The sequence below is a fragment of the Helicoverpa zea genome, chromosome 2, assembly GCF_022581195.2.
Source record: "Helicoverpa zea isolate HzStark_Cry1AcR chromosome 2, ilHelZeax1.1, whole genome shotgun sequence".
Classification (NCBI taxonomy): Eukaryota; Metazoa; Arthropoda; class Insecta; order Lepidoptera; family Noctuidae; genus Helicoverpa; species Helicoverpa zea.
Window position 1 is genome coordinate 14057196 of NC_061453.1, and position 18091 is coordinate 14075286.

The 18091-nt window shown below is 39.0% G+C and overlaps 1 protein-coding gene across 1 annotated transcript; it reads left to right on the plus strand.

Moving 5' to 3' along the window:
• The first annotated feature begins 7980 nt into the window (after positions 1–7980).
• LOC124636050 lies at positions 7981–8962 on the plus strand. Its single transcript, XM_047172005.1, has one exon. It carries the CDS (start codon positions 7981–7983, stop codon positions 8806–8808), a length of 828 nt encoding a protein of 275 aa, XP_047027961.1. The 3' UTR covers positions 8809–8962.
• The last annotated feature ends 9129 nt before the right edge of the window (positions 8963–18091 follow it).

Consider the following 18091-nt stretch of genomic DNA (forward strand, 5'->3'; position numbering starts at 1 on the left):
ACCTTCTATTTATATGTAAGTGAATTCAAAATCTATACATATAATAAAATGATAGGAAAGTCAAAACTGTACATTGAATATTTTTTTTAAAGAATACTTGGGGGGTGATCTATTATCGATTCTGAACCCAAATATATAGTTTTTATAATTTTTGTCTGTTTGTCTGTTTGTCTGTATGTTTGGTCTCACTGAACTCGAAAAGTACTGCATAGATTTAAATCAAATTTTGCATGAGTATTACCTGGGGGCCGCACAGTGGTCCGGATTTTCAAAAAGGTGGACATAGGATCGAAAATGCATATTTAACTCAACTAAAAATTGTTTCGTATAGGAAATTTAACACTGATTAATACTTATTACTACAACTTTTCAAAAAAACTACTCCTTCACCTAAAAAAAAAATATCTAAAATAAAAATGTATGGGAGAAAATCTATTTTATTTTTTTTCTCCCTTCAGTATCAAAGTATAGCAACCAAATCTTATATTCTGGTAAGTACCTATTGTTCTTAATACGACAAAACATAAATTGCTTGCGTATCCCTGCGGCCTTGGCGCCTACGATGCTTCAAAGTTTACAATTTTAAAGTTCAATTATCTTAACATTATTAACGAGTTTTTCTATTGAAATTAATACAGAATAATATTTTTTTATAAAAAAAAGTCCCCCGCGCGCACCAACCGTGTTTTAGGCTCGCCCCTACTACTTGGGACTTAAATATAGTACTGGTGAAATGACAGTATACTTTTGTGTAGTATACAACTTTGCCGAACCCTCGGGGAATACCTATAAAGCGTGACTGCCCTAATTGACCTCCTCAACCCAATTACTCGGACAACACAATACCCCTTGGTAAGACTGGTGTCAGACTCACTGGCTTCTGATTACCCGTAACGACTGCCAAAGATGTTCAATAACAGCTGGGACCTACAGTTTAACGTGCTTGCATGATTGATATTGCTTGTTACTCACGAACTTCTTCGAAATTCTTTATTTCTTGCTTCGCCCGCTTCTTCGGAAAGAATGCTAATTGGTAGGAGGCCAAAGTGATGACAAATGTCTGCACCGTGTATGAGTAGCTTGTGTAAATGCACAAAGATCTCAGCTGTTTCTCTGCATTAAGTTCTGAATTTTTCAATATCTATAGCACATCCTGATGAAATCGTTTGAAGAATAACCGCAAAATGCTTTAGTAGGCCTTTGTGGTTCCAAAGCCTTGCTTCACAAAATCCATAAGTATTCAAATTTGCTGTTCGAATTCTTCTGTCAAATGTTTCTTCGCAGCTTTTAGTTGCTTGTTAGCACCTCGTGCAGTCCACAACCCAAATTCCATGTTGGAACATATGTGTAGAATACACTCCATGCAACGAATCCACATATAAAGAGTAGAAAGTCCATATTTATAAACATCTTCTCGAACAGGTCTTGAAAATACTTCTGACAGCTTGTTCATCTCGGTCGGCTTAGCAAGGCAAATATTGCAGGCGGATGCAGACAAAGTATCCGTTATAATAGAATAGTGGCCACTTTTCCGTCGATCATTGTCAAATGAAGCTCGTGACTAATCTCTAGCCCTGCCCATTTTGTAGAATCGATGTTATTAGGGTTCCGTAGTTCCGTACCTAAAGGTGAAAACGGGACCCTGTTGTTTTCGCTCCACTGTCCACTGGCTGTACGTCCGTCTGTCGCCAGGCTGTATCTCATGAACCGTGATAGTTAGAGAGTTGAAATTTTCACAAATGATGTACTGCTGTTGCCGCTATAACAACAAATATGAAACCTAGAATCAAATAAATATTTTGGGGGACTCCCATACAACAAACGTGATTGTTTTGCCAATTTTTGCTCGATTTCGATAAATATATATATACATATATAGAATATTATTTTGGATGGTACGGAACCCTTCGTGCGCGGGTCCGACACGCACTTGGCCGGTTTTAATTATTTCTTCCTTCAATGCAGCTTCTTTTTGCTTGATGTATTCTGCTGTCTCTTTACAAAACTCGAACTTAATGGGCCTGCAATAATGTGTTGAAGAAGGTGCTGGGTTTTCCCATATGGTGCTATTATGTGAAACTAATTTAAGAGGGACAAGACTTGACATGAAAACCGATGAATCACTGAAGTCTACATCTTCACTCCTTTGTGAACTTCGTTACGGGTAGTCAGAAGCCAGTAAGTAAGTATATGTTGAACCGGCCCCCAGGTAATATTCATGCAAAATTTGATTTAAATCTATGCAGTACTTTTCGAGTTCAGTGAGACCAAACATACAGACAAACAGACAAAAATTATAAAAACTATATATTTGGGTTCAGAATCGATAATAGATCACCCCCCAAGTATTCTTTAAAAAATATATTCAATGTACAGTTTTGACTTTCCTATCATTTTATTATATGTATAGATGTCATGGACTAACAAATCAAGTAATACATCTTGTCTAATGAAGAGCGGAGTTAATAGATTATTATATTTATGGAGCAGTGTATGTATAACTAATCAATCAACAGCGAATAACCATATTACTGTTGATTCTGTGTGAAATCGATTTATCTTAACGACAACTAATAGGAATTATAAAAATAGGTGTGTTTATTTGTTCGTTTCGCTATCAAAATAAAAAGATGATGATGAACTATACCCAAGTAGCACAAAACTATTGCTTAAGAGCTTTAGAGCCAATCCGATTATTACTAAGGGTGCCAAGCTACAGCGCCAGAGCGTGCACTACAGACCTTATGCAGCAGCTTTGCAGCCAAAGGGGCACAACTTTTTGCAGTCTATAGTCCCATAATAATGCTCTTATGGCGATGATTGAATGAATGACAAATTTAGCATGAAAAATTATTAGCAAATTTTGAATGAAGAAAACTTCACTGATCGTTCACCTTGTCTCTCATTTATAAAATATATTTGATGTTCCTGAGTCAGGCATTACTGAATACAAATAAATATTAAGTGAAGGTAAGTGTTTTTGAGCTATATTTTGTATTATATTGTAAGTTGCTACAAACGCAGATCAGTTTATCGTGAATATAGTTAATATTGTTGAAGTATCTTTAACGCGCCTCAATAATTACCTCAGAATATCGTAAAATATATAAATTATAATTATATAAATATTTTTATATCACATACCTACACGATATTGAAATTACATACTGGACTACATTAGGTTTTAGTAAGTTGCTTGTTCGATATTTAGATATATTTTACTACAAATGCGATAAAAACCTATAAATTTCTCGATTAGTAATACATAATTATCTCGTAAACATGGCGTCCATTGAAAGCAGCTTTAAGTTGCAACTTCAACCTTAAAAACTCCTCTCTGCTCTTCTGAAGGTCCAAGTAATATCTGTACCACTATTGCAGTTCAAGTCTGCACTGTGATACTGCAGATATCAAACCACACTATTAATGGCTACTTATTTAGAGATCCGTAGAAGTCGTTGGAAACTCTATAATACGATGATATATCATTGTTAATTGTTTAACACTTAAGTACTATGTGTTACCTTGTTTTCAGAGTACCGTTCAAAATAATTCAAACTTATAATGCACAACAAAATAAACAAGAACTTTGCATCTGTCCATCTAAATGGGAAAAACGGAGTGTTTCTCTATACTTGAGAGCAAATAAAAGCTACTGAATTTTTTTTATATTCTTGAATAAATACATATTTTCTGTTATAAGTTTTTTATTACTTCAAAACAAACATTATTTTTCCTCTGTAACTGATTCATTATCAATAATTGAGAAAACAAAATCTACGGGACCCATGCTTGTGTTTGTGAATAAAATAACAGAATGTATCCAAATGAGCAGGCAATGTCTATTAACCTCCTGCTTCTATTGTGGAGCCTTAATGTGGCTATAAGTAGAACAGAGGATCAAATTCCTACTTAAGTCTGCACAGTAGAACAAATCGCTTCTGCAATGAAACCTTTAGTGGCAGAAAAGTGATAAATATATCTTTTATACAGTTCCGTTAAAAAGTCTACAATTAGAGTCTTTATGCAGTTCTAACGCGTACATCGGCGGCAATATAAACTTTTTAGCAGCTTTAACCTTTAGCATAATTGTTTGAACTCTCTTTTAAAGATGTAGGCTGCAAATGGGTTGTAGAATGATCTCTTGTAAAACCTAGAGTGACATTTGGTTCAGTTTCATACTTGATTGTTATCACAATGTTTTTGAACGACGAAAAGATGGTCAGTGCTTGGAGATCATGTTGATAAAAACTTAAAAAATAAGCAAAGCAAATAGGTGCATATTATTATAACCCATGTATATATTATTGCAATATAATTATGACGTACTCATATAAATCAATTTTGACGATGATTTTTATCCAAATTGCATGTCATTGATTCGTTTCATTCGCATTTTTTCCATATAAATGGCAGGCTACTAGTTTTTCAAGCTATCATAGAGCATTTTTTTCTAGTCAAGGTATCTTATTGAAAAAAATGTTTGCATTAGTACTCCTCCTTGCTATGTCAGGGCTAATTTACTCTGAAGGTGTGCCTTTAGAAGTGGAAATGCCACTGCCATCAGGCCAATGCCCTTCAGGTTACGTGAACATTAACAATTTGTGTGTGCCTCTTGAAAATCGAAGACAAAGCGAAGGATCCATATATATGGTGTAACAATTAACGACTGTACGTTTGGTAATACAGAATCACTTTTAATCTGCCTTTTTATTCCTGCACCCTTTTTTGACTTTCCATGTAAAAAGCGTGTATTATAAAAGCTGCTACGGCACAGTATATTTTTTTAGTCACTTATAAGGTACAATATTTTTTACACATTATGACCTGGTGAACAGTTCATCATTTTCATGGCTTTGAATCGATAATTAAGTGTTAATTGAGACAATGTACGTAAAAAAAAAATTGATTGTCTGTAAAGTCGGTTTACTGACGATAGTTGAACGTGACAACGTCATAAGAAAATACTGATGAATGGTTGCATTTTTCAAAAGAAAATTTTCATTTTATTTGTTTGATAGATATTTTGTATGGATGTAGAGAAGGAGGTTAATGGAAATCATAATTGAACTGATCAAGTTACATTTATTTGTACGCATAAATACAATTATGTCAATTTTTTTTTTAATATATTTATTTATTTTTTCCTAAGTTCCCTAAGTAATTTCATACTGGCTCAGTGATTTAAAGAAAAAAAATATATTGATTGATTTAATTGAGAAATGGAAATTGGGATGGAATTAGATAATCAAAAGTGTTTCTAATTTAAAATATAGGTTAAATTTTCTGGTTTGACAAGAAAAAAAAAACTTTTAAGTTAAACGGTTTTATCTTATGTGCACTGAAAACTAGAAAATAAAAAAATAGTTTCTTACCTGTCAACCTACGTAGGTGGTCCCGGTCATATTAAACTAAAATAAAAAAAACGTGGGGCCCATTAACTATTGCTGTAGTACTTTCTTCTAGAGGTATAATAGGTGTGGATTGCATCGACTTACTATAATCGTAACTGGAGATTTTGACAATCAATAATCAGCCGTAGCGGCTTCACCAGCGAACGCCGAGCTCATGATCTACCAAAGTATAAAGATATGCTTTGCCATAGGTAGGATTTCACAGGGGTCCCACGTTTTTATTTTAGTTTAATATGACCGGGACCACCTACGTAGGTTGACAGGTAAGAAACTATTTTTTTATTTTCTAGTTTTCAGTGCACATAAGATAAAACCGTTTAACTTAAAAGTTTTTTTTACCGATTTTTTATTTTCTAGTTTTTAGTATTTAATGAAAATGCGTACCGAATATTCCTCATTCTATCTAATTCATTTAGTGTATCATTATTACACGGTCTCTTACCTGACAATTTATTACAATCTAATTCCTCAATACATAGCCCTTCCAGATACTTTTTTTTTTAACAACCCCAAAAATCATCACATGACCTCTCCTGCTGTGGGTCAGCAGCGGTGAGGGAGTGTCAGACTCTTGACTAGAAACCGTTTTGTTCCGTCGTAGGCCTTTTATGTACCAGGGCCGCGGTAACTCTTTCGAACAATCTCGCAGCCCAGGCAGGCCTTGGCCCTGTTGGGCCCCGCTGGAGTTACTGACAGTTTTCTACTTGTGAAGCCCTTTCATTTGATACCCGTATTGGTGGGATTGATAAAAAATTGTTATCAGCCATTTGGTAGCGGCGGCCATCTTAGATTTCAACTTTGCATAGTAAATTGTATTCTACTTGTTGAGACCTTTCATTTGATACCCATGTTGATGGGATTGATAAAACCTACGTTATCCGCCATTTTATAGCGGCCGCCATCTTGGATTTAATTTTTTATAGTATATTGTATTCTGTTTGTTGAGCCCTTTCATTTGATACCCATATTGATGGGATTGATAAAACCTACGTTATCCGCCATCTTAGATTTCAATTTTGCATAGTAAATTGTATTCTACTTGTTGAGACCTTTCATTTGATACCCATGTTGATGGGATTTATAAAACTTAAGTTATCCGCCATTTTGTAGAGGCCGCCATCTTGGATTTTAATTTTATATAGTACATTGTATTCTACTGGTTGAGAACTTTCATTTGATACCCATGTTGATGGGATTTATAAAACCTAAGTTATCCGCCATTTTGTAGAGGCCGCCATCTTGGATTTTAATTTTATATAGTACATTGTATTCTACTGGTTGAGAACTTTCATTTGATACCCATATTGATGGGATTGATAAAACCTACGTTATCCGCCATTTTGTAGCGGCCGCCTTCTTGGATTTCAATTTTTTATAGTATATTGTATTCTGCTTGTTGAGCCCTTTCATTTGATACCCATATTGATGGGATTGATAAAATCTACGTTATCCGCCATTTTGTGCCGGCGGCCATATTGGATTTACAATGTTATTGATATTACTATATTGTATTGTCATCGGAATTAAAGGTGTATACAAAATTTCAGATTAATCGGTTGACAGGAAGAGGGTGAAATTTGAATTACTAAATTTGACCCAAGAATGAATAAATAAAACAAACGGGGTAAGCTAAATAAAACCGTTTAAAAACTACTTCGTACCTTGGTACTTTTCTTATTAACATTTTTTACCTCGAATTTAATTTATTCTTTAATTAAATGAAAAACATTTTTTATAAAAAAGAAAAATATATTTTATAAAAATTGGTGTCAATTAAATTGGCCCGAAGTGTTTCGTCGTCCTGACGTACGTCAACCGCAGCTAAGAACCAATCCCGAGTGACGGCTGTGACGCGATGCGCTGCGGGCCAATCACCGCTTTACCGCCGCCCCCGCGCTCCCTTCATACCACCAAAGGGACCCAATAAATCACTTCGGCGCAGGTGAAAGTCAGGGCTCGACTTCCGTGCCGGTAACTGAGTGCTTAGTGCGAGTTTTCGTGAATTTTTTTACGGACTCACATGAGAGCGCGTATACTAAGATTTGTATGGAACAAAAACAGCTCCACCTAGTGTCAAAAATTGGAACCTGTTTTTGTTCCATACAAACAGTGTTGCCAACAGTTGTAAAAGCTTACCACCAGAGTCAACTTTTAAAACCACCAGAAAACCACTAACAAAAATTTATCCCACACTTAAAATCACCAAATTCACCACTAAAAAAATATTGTTTATATTGTGAGGTACGCTTCGCTACACCACCCACAACATGGGATTGAAGACCGCTCGCGCCGAACGCGTTATATTTACGTTCGTGCTATCTCGCTCGCGCGCGCATCTGTCTCGTTTCTTTTAGGTACTCACAGAGTCTTATCAGAGCGTTCTTATTGGACAATCGCGCGACGCTCTCGCTTGAGCGTTAACACTACTTCGGCCCCTGTAATTTTAGACTTAAGCTCGTTCTGTATTTACAAAATATACGATATACTATACTCTTCTACTTTACACCATCATTGCTGTTTTATTTTACCTGCATTGCTGCTACATTTTGGTGACCCCGAGAGAAAAATGATGGAACACAAGCAAGAAGTCAGTGAGCCTACAGACCTCGCTGTCATCTCCGTGCAGTCGCGTCTCCTTCCCTTCTGGCGTGAATATCCTCGCATGTGGTTCATCCAATTTGAAGCCGTCGTCGAGCCGCAGAAGACCAGTGACGAAAACAAATATCGTTACGTCCTGGGCCAACTACAACCGACCGACCTTCAACATGTCACAGACATCGTGATCAAGCCGCCAGAAACCAAGAAGTACGAGGCCATCAAACAACGCCTTCTCTCCGTGTACGAGCAGTCCGAGGTGAAAAACTTCAAAAACCTCATCAGCGGATTAGAGCTTGGCAACCAAAAACCGTCTCAGTTGCTACGACGTATGCGCGAACTCGGCGGCAACATGATCACCGAAGATGGCATCAAGATTGAGTGGATGAACCACCTTCCGCCGCAAATGCGAGTTGTGCTGTCTGTGAACACAGATTCATCACTCGATATGCTCGCGGCTATGGCAGACAAGATGATGGAATATTCCGAGTCGGCAAATATCGCAGCTGTCTCTTCATCTCAACCAGATTCTGCAGCGGTTAACCAACAAATCATGTCCGCGCAGATACAAGTGCTTTCTAAACAACTTGAGAATCTGACAATCGAGATCTCCGAACTTCGTAGCCGTGGAAGACCAAACCATCGTCGTCATCAGCGCTCCCGCTCAAGGTCAAAGTCTACGGCAAGGCATCAACACGATCCCAATCGAGTATGCTACTACCACTACCGATTCGGGGATCAAGCGAGACGCTGCGTGTCACCGTGCGCTAGGCGAAATCAAAAGAAGTCGGAAAACTAGAAGAGGCACCGACCGTGGCGGACGTCGGTGTAACTACGGCAAGTAACCGCCTATGTGTCTTCGATCGCAACACGAATCACCGTTTCCTCGTTGACACCGGTGCGGATATCTCCGTCCTAGCCGCCACCCCGATACATAAGAAGAAATGTTCGCCAACTTCATACAAACTATACGCCGCGAACAGTTCACCAATTAATACCTACGGCGAGAAAGAACTACAAATCGACCTAGGCCTCAGAAGACGATTTCGCTGGTCATTTGTAGTCGCAGATGTCAAAACATCAATACTCGGAGCTGACTTCCTTCGCCACTTCAAACTCCTCGTCGACTTGCATCAAAAGAAGCTAATCGACAAGGTGACACAACTCTCGATAAACGCCGTAGAAATCTCGTCGATGCAACAAGCCGTTTACGTACTACAACAACGCGACAACGCAGCCTGGAAACCACTAGCATTCTTTTCCAAATCATTGAGTGCTACGCAATCACGATACAGCACGTATGATCGCGAACTACTAGCGATCTACGCGGCTGTGAAACATTTCCGAAGACTCATCGAGGGCTGTGACGTCACCGTCTACACTGATCACAAACCGCTGTCCTATGCGCTCTCAAGGCCGCAAAGTAGCAGCGACACTCAGCGACGTGAGCGACAACTCCACTTTATAAGTCAATTCGTCAAGAACATCGTGTACGTAAAAGGAGAAGAAAACTCAGTCGCTGACGCCTTGTCTCGTATTGACGAAATACAGTGCCCGTCAAACATCGACTACGACAAGTTAACACGTGACCAAGAACAAGACGACGAACTCAAACAACTGAAGATGCAGCCGAATTTAAAATTCATCTCAGTTACTTTGCCTGGCACGCAACGACCAATCACGTGCGAGATGTCAACGTCCACGCTTCGCCCATACTTACCACCGGCACATCGTTTTGCTGCATTCAAAGCGCAACATGATCTCTGCCACTCTGGTATCAAGGCGACTAGGAAGCAAGTGACATCGAAGTTCTTCTGGTCATCCATGAACAAAGACGTAACAACGTGGACAAGAAACTGCGTCGGCTGTCAGCGAGCAAAAGTACATCGTCACGTCGTCACGCCGCTAGGAAGTTTCCCGCCGTCTCAACGCTTCGAACACATACATATCGATATAGTCGGACCACTTCGACTATCTTACGACTATCGATATTGTGTTACTATCATGGACAGATTCACAAAATGGCCAGAAGCTGTACCAGTGCGCGAGATAACAGCTGAGATCGTCGCAAAAGCGCTGTATGAAAACTGGATTGCGAGATTCGGCTGCCCACTACGTATATCAACCGATCAAGGCAGGCAGTTTGAATCGTCGTTGTTCAGCGCGCTAATGAAGAAACTCGGCATTACACGCATACGTACAACTGCATACCATCCGCAGTCAAACGGTCAAATAGAGCGCTGGCATCGTACGCTAAAAGCTGCGTTAATGGCTAGAGGCGCAACTACCAACTGGAGTGACGAACTTCCCACCGTACTACTTGGCCTCCGAACAGCGCTGCGTGAAGACAACAACCTAAGTCCCGCGCTAATGACCTACGGTTCTACGCTACGTGTGCCATCGGATTTCTTCGCGCCGACTACTACAATTAACATGTCGGACGAAGATTACGTACGCTGCCTCACACAAACGATGACGTCACTCTCACCTTCGTGCACTACCGCGAGAACATCAGCCAGTCCCTTCATACATAAGGACCTCGGTACGTGCACACACGTCTTTGTGAGGAACGATACCGTTCGAGCGCCGCTGACACCACCCTACGATGGACCGTATCCTGTGCTACAGAGACACGAAAAATTCTTCAAGATACAGCTACCGAATCGAGAGACAGTTGTATCGCTGGATAAACTGAAACCGGCATACATCTGCAACGAAAATGATTCGCCAAACACTACGTGTCCTACGAGTACACCGAGCATCGTGGATCCTGTACCTTCACAGCAACCCTACGTCACCAGGACCGGCAGAGTATGCAAGCCAAACGTACGCTTCGCTAAGGGGGGGGTACTGTGAGGTACGCTTCGCTACACCACCCACAACATGGGATTGAAGACCGCTCGCGCCGAACGCGTTATATTTACGTTCGTGCTATCTCGCTCGCGCGCGCATCTGTCTCGTTTCTTTTAGGTACTCACAGAGTCTTATCAGAGCGTTCTTATTGGACAATCGCGCGACGCTCTCGCTTGAGCGTTAACACTACTTCGGCCCCTGTAATTTTAGACTTAAGCTCGTTCTGTATTTACAAAATATACGATATACTATACTCTTCTACTTTACACCATCATTGCTGTTTTATTTTACCTGCATTGCTGCTACAATATTTTATTGTAACCTAAAACAATTTAATCATCCAAAGATGTAACTCGGCAACGATAGAAAATTAAAACAGACAAAGCATTACATCTGTTTAGCAATTCATCCGACCCGATCCGAATCCTTCACAAATTATAATCGGCGTAGTAGTTTCACAAATTGTTTAGTTACGCATTTGACCAATGAATGAGCACTTAATATAATTATATAGTAGTCGTTCACCTTTTTGTTTTGTAGATGCTTTTTTGACATTCCGTGAGACTTCAAATCTCCATAGTAACTCCTTAAAGTTGTACCACAAAACTTACATTTCGCTACTTGACCCGCAGTACTTTCAACATTTCGCCACTAAATAGGGGACTTAAACCACCAGTATTAGTGGAAAATCCACTAAGTTGGCAACACTGCATACAAATCTTAGTATACGCGCTCTCATGTGAGTCCGTAAAAAAATTCACGAAAACTCGCACTAAGCACTCTGTACTTAACTAGCAAACGACAAATCAGTACATGAACGCGCGATTGATTATTTAAAATGTGTAGTTATAAAAAGTAATCTCGTAATCGTGATTGCAACTACAATTTGTAGTTAGTAATCAAATTTTTTAACTACTTTTTACGATTATTTAATGTAATTTGCAGTTTTGATTACTAACTACAATATGTAGTTGTAGTTAGTAATCAGTAGTTAGATTTCATTTTGCCCAACACTGACTATGCTCCATAATTATTTCGATCGAATAGTAAAGCAATTGATTTTTTACTCATCGTGAAATAGTTCTATTACCTTATTATTATAGTTTTGTTATAGCATAACCTACAATCGCTGCACTAACGGACTGATGCTATTTATTTTAATTATGAAAGCACGAATATTCGACAATATATCACTGAACATATATTTAATATCGAAAGAATCATCACCTTTATCGTCGCAATTATCGTTGCTATAAACAATTTACACCACATTCACTTTTCACTGCACTTCATACTTGACGAAAATATGTAAATATATTATTGAATAGCAGCTGTTTACGCGGACGCATCGCTCACTCAAGTGGGAGAGAGACAGACGAACGCTGCCGAACGCGTAGGCCGATTGTGCGATGGAACGCCTCAGAGCGAGGTAACGCCTCAGAGCGAGGTAACGCCTCAGAGCGAGGTAACGCCTCAGAGCGAGGTAACGCCGCATGAGTCATGTTTTTTCGTGCGTGCAGCCGGCTCCATCGATTTATAAGACGTTGTCACGTCAAAAACAGTCGAAATAAAAGTAAAATAATTTGAATTATCCTCAACCGAAATTTATAATAAATAATAATGAGCAAAAAATTAATTATTACAAAAGATAAAACTATAAAATGTAATTATTAGCATACGCGCATACTGCACACTAAACAGTGGGCCGACGTGGTTTTCCGTCAGTCTGAGGCATCGTTCAGACCAAACGTATTGTCGGCCGCTGACTGTGAGCGCGCGTTACGCAGTTTATTGCTTTTCCATATATATTGAAATTGTCGTTCACACCGAACCGACTATACGCTGTTACGTCGTCTGTTGTAGCTGACTCTCAGTGGCCGATTATTTTACTACGCGACTATGCACGGCGGACGCGGATTGACTACGCGGACGCAGTTGCCGAATAGCGCCGCTCCGCCGCGTACGCACCGCCGCGCCTCGGTACAGCACGTCGATAATTAGTGTCCCTTTTATATAAACTTAAACGTATTAAAGATAGTAACTCATCGAATGTTTTACTGTCATACGAAAATATTTCTTGAACTTATTTGGATAAAGTCTATATTCGAAATATAAAGTATGAAATTGACCAAGAAAACATCTCTTCAAATTTAAGGGATGTACCCACAATCTCTTCTTTTTATTATTTTCGTCTTCCTCTAGAGCTTCGCAAATGGCAACTATCTGAATGCGCATCATTTAATTGAAATATCAGTAAAACGTCTGATTTGAAAAAATAAATTACGCTAGTTTTATCGTTTATAAAATACTAAGTGCAACTTCAAATACTGAGCCCCTTTATGTGTAGAATAGTCAGCCGCTCAGCGTACGCATCTAGTGTGAACCTACAAGAGCCTATTCTTTTATTCACACATGTAGCGCATCGTACGCTATAGCCTATTGTCGGCTTGGTGAGTACGCGTACTGCAGATTGAGTCGACGTTCACACTGGGGCAGACAGTGAGTATACTCACAGTCAGCGGCGGACAATACGTTTGGTGTGAACAATCCCTGATATCGGACAAATACCTCATTGTTGTTAGGTGTGTACACCCATTCACTTTCATACTGATTTGTGGGCCTACTCCAACTATCGGCGGGCTAAAGGTTTATAGTGTGCGCATACTCTTATGAGCCTAATTTACTGATTTTCCTTGCACTGAATTGATTCATAAAGAAATTGAAAAACGAAATGGATTTTACAGTTAATGATAAAATAAATAAGTATGAACTTTTATTCCGCTATATATACTCGAATGCAAACTAGATTTTCAATAAAATATAATTATTTAAGTAAACTTTTGTATTTGGTCTGCAAACTTGAAGATGTTAAAATTATTCGTTTTTGTTATTGTGATAGTAAAAATTAGAACCCAATTATTACCAGTAATACCAGTGAATTCAAAGTGTCCTCCAGGGTTTGAAAAAAATAATACTTTATGTGAGGAAGAAGATGTCAAAGTGTTATCACTTTATACAAACAAACATTTAGAAGTAAACACAAACCAAGGATCGAATTACTGTCCTGAAGGAGTGAGGTGGTGTCAAGATGAACCCGATTATAAATCTGCACCTGATGAAGATAGACTCGGTTCGAATGACGCCGATTTCTGCCCCGAGGGTGTTCGGTGGTGTCAGAAAACTAGGCGTGCTCGAGTTTTTGCTCATTGGATCCGAAAGACGTTACTTACAAAAGTTCCCAATTTGCTGAATGACGGGTTGTCAGTGATGACAAGGGACAGTTAATAAAATGGTTATCTGTTAGTTAAAATGTGTTTGAAAAAAATAAATAAAGTAGAGCTCTTTATTTTGATATTCCTTCACAATTATAAGTATTTGAGGCCTGTCACACTATCCACCTATCGTTGCTCCAGTAGTCCATTCTTTGTCCAGTAGTTGCTGATAAAGACACTAGTCAGGAACTTATAGATAAAAACTTGTGGTCAGTGAGAAAGTACATAATAAGCAGATCTGACAGATAACCTTAAATATCAGAGAAATAACTGACACATTATTGGTAAGTGATGTAACCAGGCCCCTTTCCAGGCCCTAGTATTGAGGTCTAGTAGTAAGTACCTAAGTAAGCAATATTCACACTACCTACTTTCAAAAGCATCTTAAATTCACCATATTTTGGCATCTAAACGATAAAAAAGCACCATAGAGTTGTGCAGACCATATATCATAAATGCAGACAGCGAAACGAGCGAAGCCGAAGGTTTTATTTTACTTCGACCAAATTTATCGTTTCCCACTTCCTGTATGTGTATACATCGATGGCTGTGTTCCGATGTATATCTATGAAATACTGATAGGGGAGCAATGAATAATGCAGTTTAGATTTTTTATCATAATGGTCGTTGAATGAAATAAGGTGCGAAACTAGGTCAGCTGAAGGAAAAAGGTTATTAGTGTTTTCTTTAAGGAAATGGCAGATGTCGATAAGCGAACAGGGTTAGTTGAATTAAATATTGAAAGTAGTTTTTTTTAGTTCGTTGGAAAGAATCTCTTGATAGTTTTATCAAGACTTTCGCAGCAATTGTGTCCGAAAATATTAATATAAAAAAAAATATTTAAGAAAACCCTTATTTATTTTTATATACCTATTCAACGATACACACACACACACACACACACACACACACACACACACACGATAGGGTTGGAATGAAAACAAATATCACGCCCCGCTTTACGTATAGGGGGAGTACCCTAAAAAAATATTTTTTTCCACTTTTTATTCTTGCATTTTGTGGGCGTGATTGATATACATATTGGTACCAAATTCACAATTCGGTCACTGAGATTTGCGAGAACGAACAGGCAAGGTGAAACTATAACCGTCTTACCACAAAAACTTTTAAACGTCAGTTCTATTCTATTCTATTTTTGTTTCTGGCAATCACTGCCGTCGATGTTGATGTCGACGATTCTGCCACTGACAAGTGATATGAGAAGCAAGTAGGTACGATAACGTCGATAACAATTAAAAAAAAAAAAAAAAAAACTAAAAGGAAAAAACTTTGCACTTATTGTAGAACTTGTTGCGTTAGTAGGACGGCACTGAAACAAACACATAAATAAACTTGATATATATTGTTAGTACATAGAAATATAAAACAAAAAATATATAAATATACAGAAATAAAATAAAATAAAAATTTTACCACAACCACATAGACAGTGGCCTAAATTGACCAAAGTCTACAATTTAATATTATTTTGGAGGATAAAGACCAATAGGATATGGAACAGTTCTGGGGAGGAATATGTTAAAAGAGAAGGGAAGTTAATTGGTACAGGAATCTTTAATTTAATGAGGCGGTTATATAGGTCGAAGGATGAGGTGTTTATAGGGCAGCTAAAAAATATGTGCTCCAAGCTACCTTCATCCAATCCACACTCACAGAGAGACGAGTCCTGTACACGAATTTTGCGCAGAAAAACAGGTGTGCAGCAATGTCCTAAACGAATTCTGCTAAAAACCGATATCACGTGCTTAGGGAATTTTTTAAAATGGTAATACCAGGGCTTACTTTGAATCAAGGGTTGTATATTAAAAAAGTATTTACCCTTTTTACTGCTGGAAACGTTCCAATACTCTTGCCATGCAGTCTCAAGATGCGCTTTTGGAAGGTTCAGCAGGTCATACCCTTGAAGGGAGAAGTGCGCAGGATCGGCTGTAACTGATGTGCAAGCATCTTTAGCCAGGGCGTCCACACATTCGTTACCCTTGATACCACAGTGGCTAGGTATCCATACTAAATGGACCACTTTTTGTTGGATGCTACAAGATAATAGGGACTTTTTAATGCTAAGGATTATTGGGCTTTGGAGTTTACTTTTAAATGGATTTTGGGAAAGGGCTTGGAGGCAGCTCAAGGAATCTGAAAAGATAACCCCTGAGCTGATATCGTGGGATTCAATGAACAGACAAGCTTCCAATAATGCCACACACTCGCCTGTAAATACAGAGGATTCCTTCGGACATTTAAATTTTAAAATAATTTTAGAATTTTGATAGTAAACCGCAGCACCTGTGTTACTGCTTGATGTTAATTTGGAAGCATCAGTAAAAAACCTCTGAAACCCAAGCCATCGTTCTTCCACCACCGCATTGAAAGCAGAATTAGCCGAAGGGGACTTTTTGGAAATACCGACATTATAATATATTTTGGGAGTAAAACAGAGGACTTCATAAGAAAAGTTAAAGAGAGGTAATCTGGGATATTGGGTTATGGGGCAATTCAAATTTTGCAAATGGCGAAACGTTTTCAAGATGAGTGGTATTTCTTTGTGCTCCCAGTACTTGGAAGATCTGCATAGAGAATCTAACTCTTTAAGTTTAGGGATGAGGGGATGGAAACTTTTGGGAAACACTCGGCATAGAAATCGGGAAGCTAGATATTGCCTCCTCAGGGCTAAAGGAGGTTCGGCGCATTCTACCTGCAAGGCGTTGACGGGAGAGGATTTCATGCAACCTGAGATGATTCGAAGGCATTGAGACTGGAGCCTATCTAATACTGCCAGAGCACCCCTGTTGCAAGGGATCAATACAAATGAGCCATAATCTAAAATGCTGCGGACTAGCGCGTTGTATATCAATTTCATGGTGTAAGGGTGAGCCCCCCACCATACACCAGAAAGGACTTTTAATATTGATATGACCCTTTCGCACCTTTTGACCAGGTAAGTAAAGTGTTCAGTACCAGTCAATTTAGAATCAAGGTAGACCCCTAAAAATTTAGCCTTCTTAGCAACAGGGACGCCCTGACCTTGGATTTTTATAGAGACCTGAGGGATCAGACGTTTTCGAGAGAAGATTACTACCGAGCTTTTTGGAGCAGATAGTGTTAGACCACGATCTAGAAGCCACTGGTGCAGAGAGTCCAGAGAAAGGCAGAGTGATGAAGCAGCGTCCACAATTGAAGCATTGGTTACGTAGAGCGCCAGATCGTCGGCGTATTGCAAAATGCAGCAGTCTCTGTTTAAACAGGAACCAATGTCAATTGTGTACAGGTTGTACAGTAATGGGCTAAGTACAGAGCCTTGGGGAAGACCCTTCCATACGTATCTTTCCTCAAATACCTCACCCTGCACCCTCAGCACCAACGACCGCGACATAAGAAGTCCGCATATAGCTTGTATCATCTTGACCGGGAGACTCAGCTCTTGCAGTTTCTGCCTGAGAATGGGAAGAAGGACACTGTCATACGCGGAGGAAATATCTAGGAAGGCGGCTACAACCGATTCATTTTTGGAAAAGGCTGTACGAACATCAGTAACTAATGTTGCCACGCTGTCCATTGTGCCAAGACCCTTCCTAAAGCCAAATTGATGGCTCGGCAGTAAATCTCTAGATTCGACCAACCACTCAAGTCTATTTTTAATCAGATGTTCAAATAATTTGACCAAGACCGAGGACAATGCAATTGGTCTAAGGCCATTCGGATCATCAACATTTTTGCCGGGTTTCAGAAGAGGAATTATGATTTGAATTTTCCATTGATCAGGAACCCAACCAGAAGAGTAACAGTAATTTATAATATTAAGAAAGTATGATTTTGCGTTTGAACTAGCATGAACGATAAATGAATACGGTACGCCATCAATGCCCGGGGCAGAGTCCCGAACATGACGAAGCACCGCATTCAATTCATCCATTGTAAATGGTTCGTCCAGAGGGTCAT

What these genes read in the sequence shown, in the direction of transcription:
- LOC124636050 (XM_047172005.1), top strand. Translation starts at nt 7,981, where the DNA reads ATGATGGAACACAAGCAAGAAGTCAGTGAGCCTACAGACCTCGCTGTC.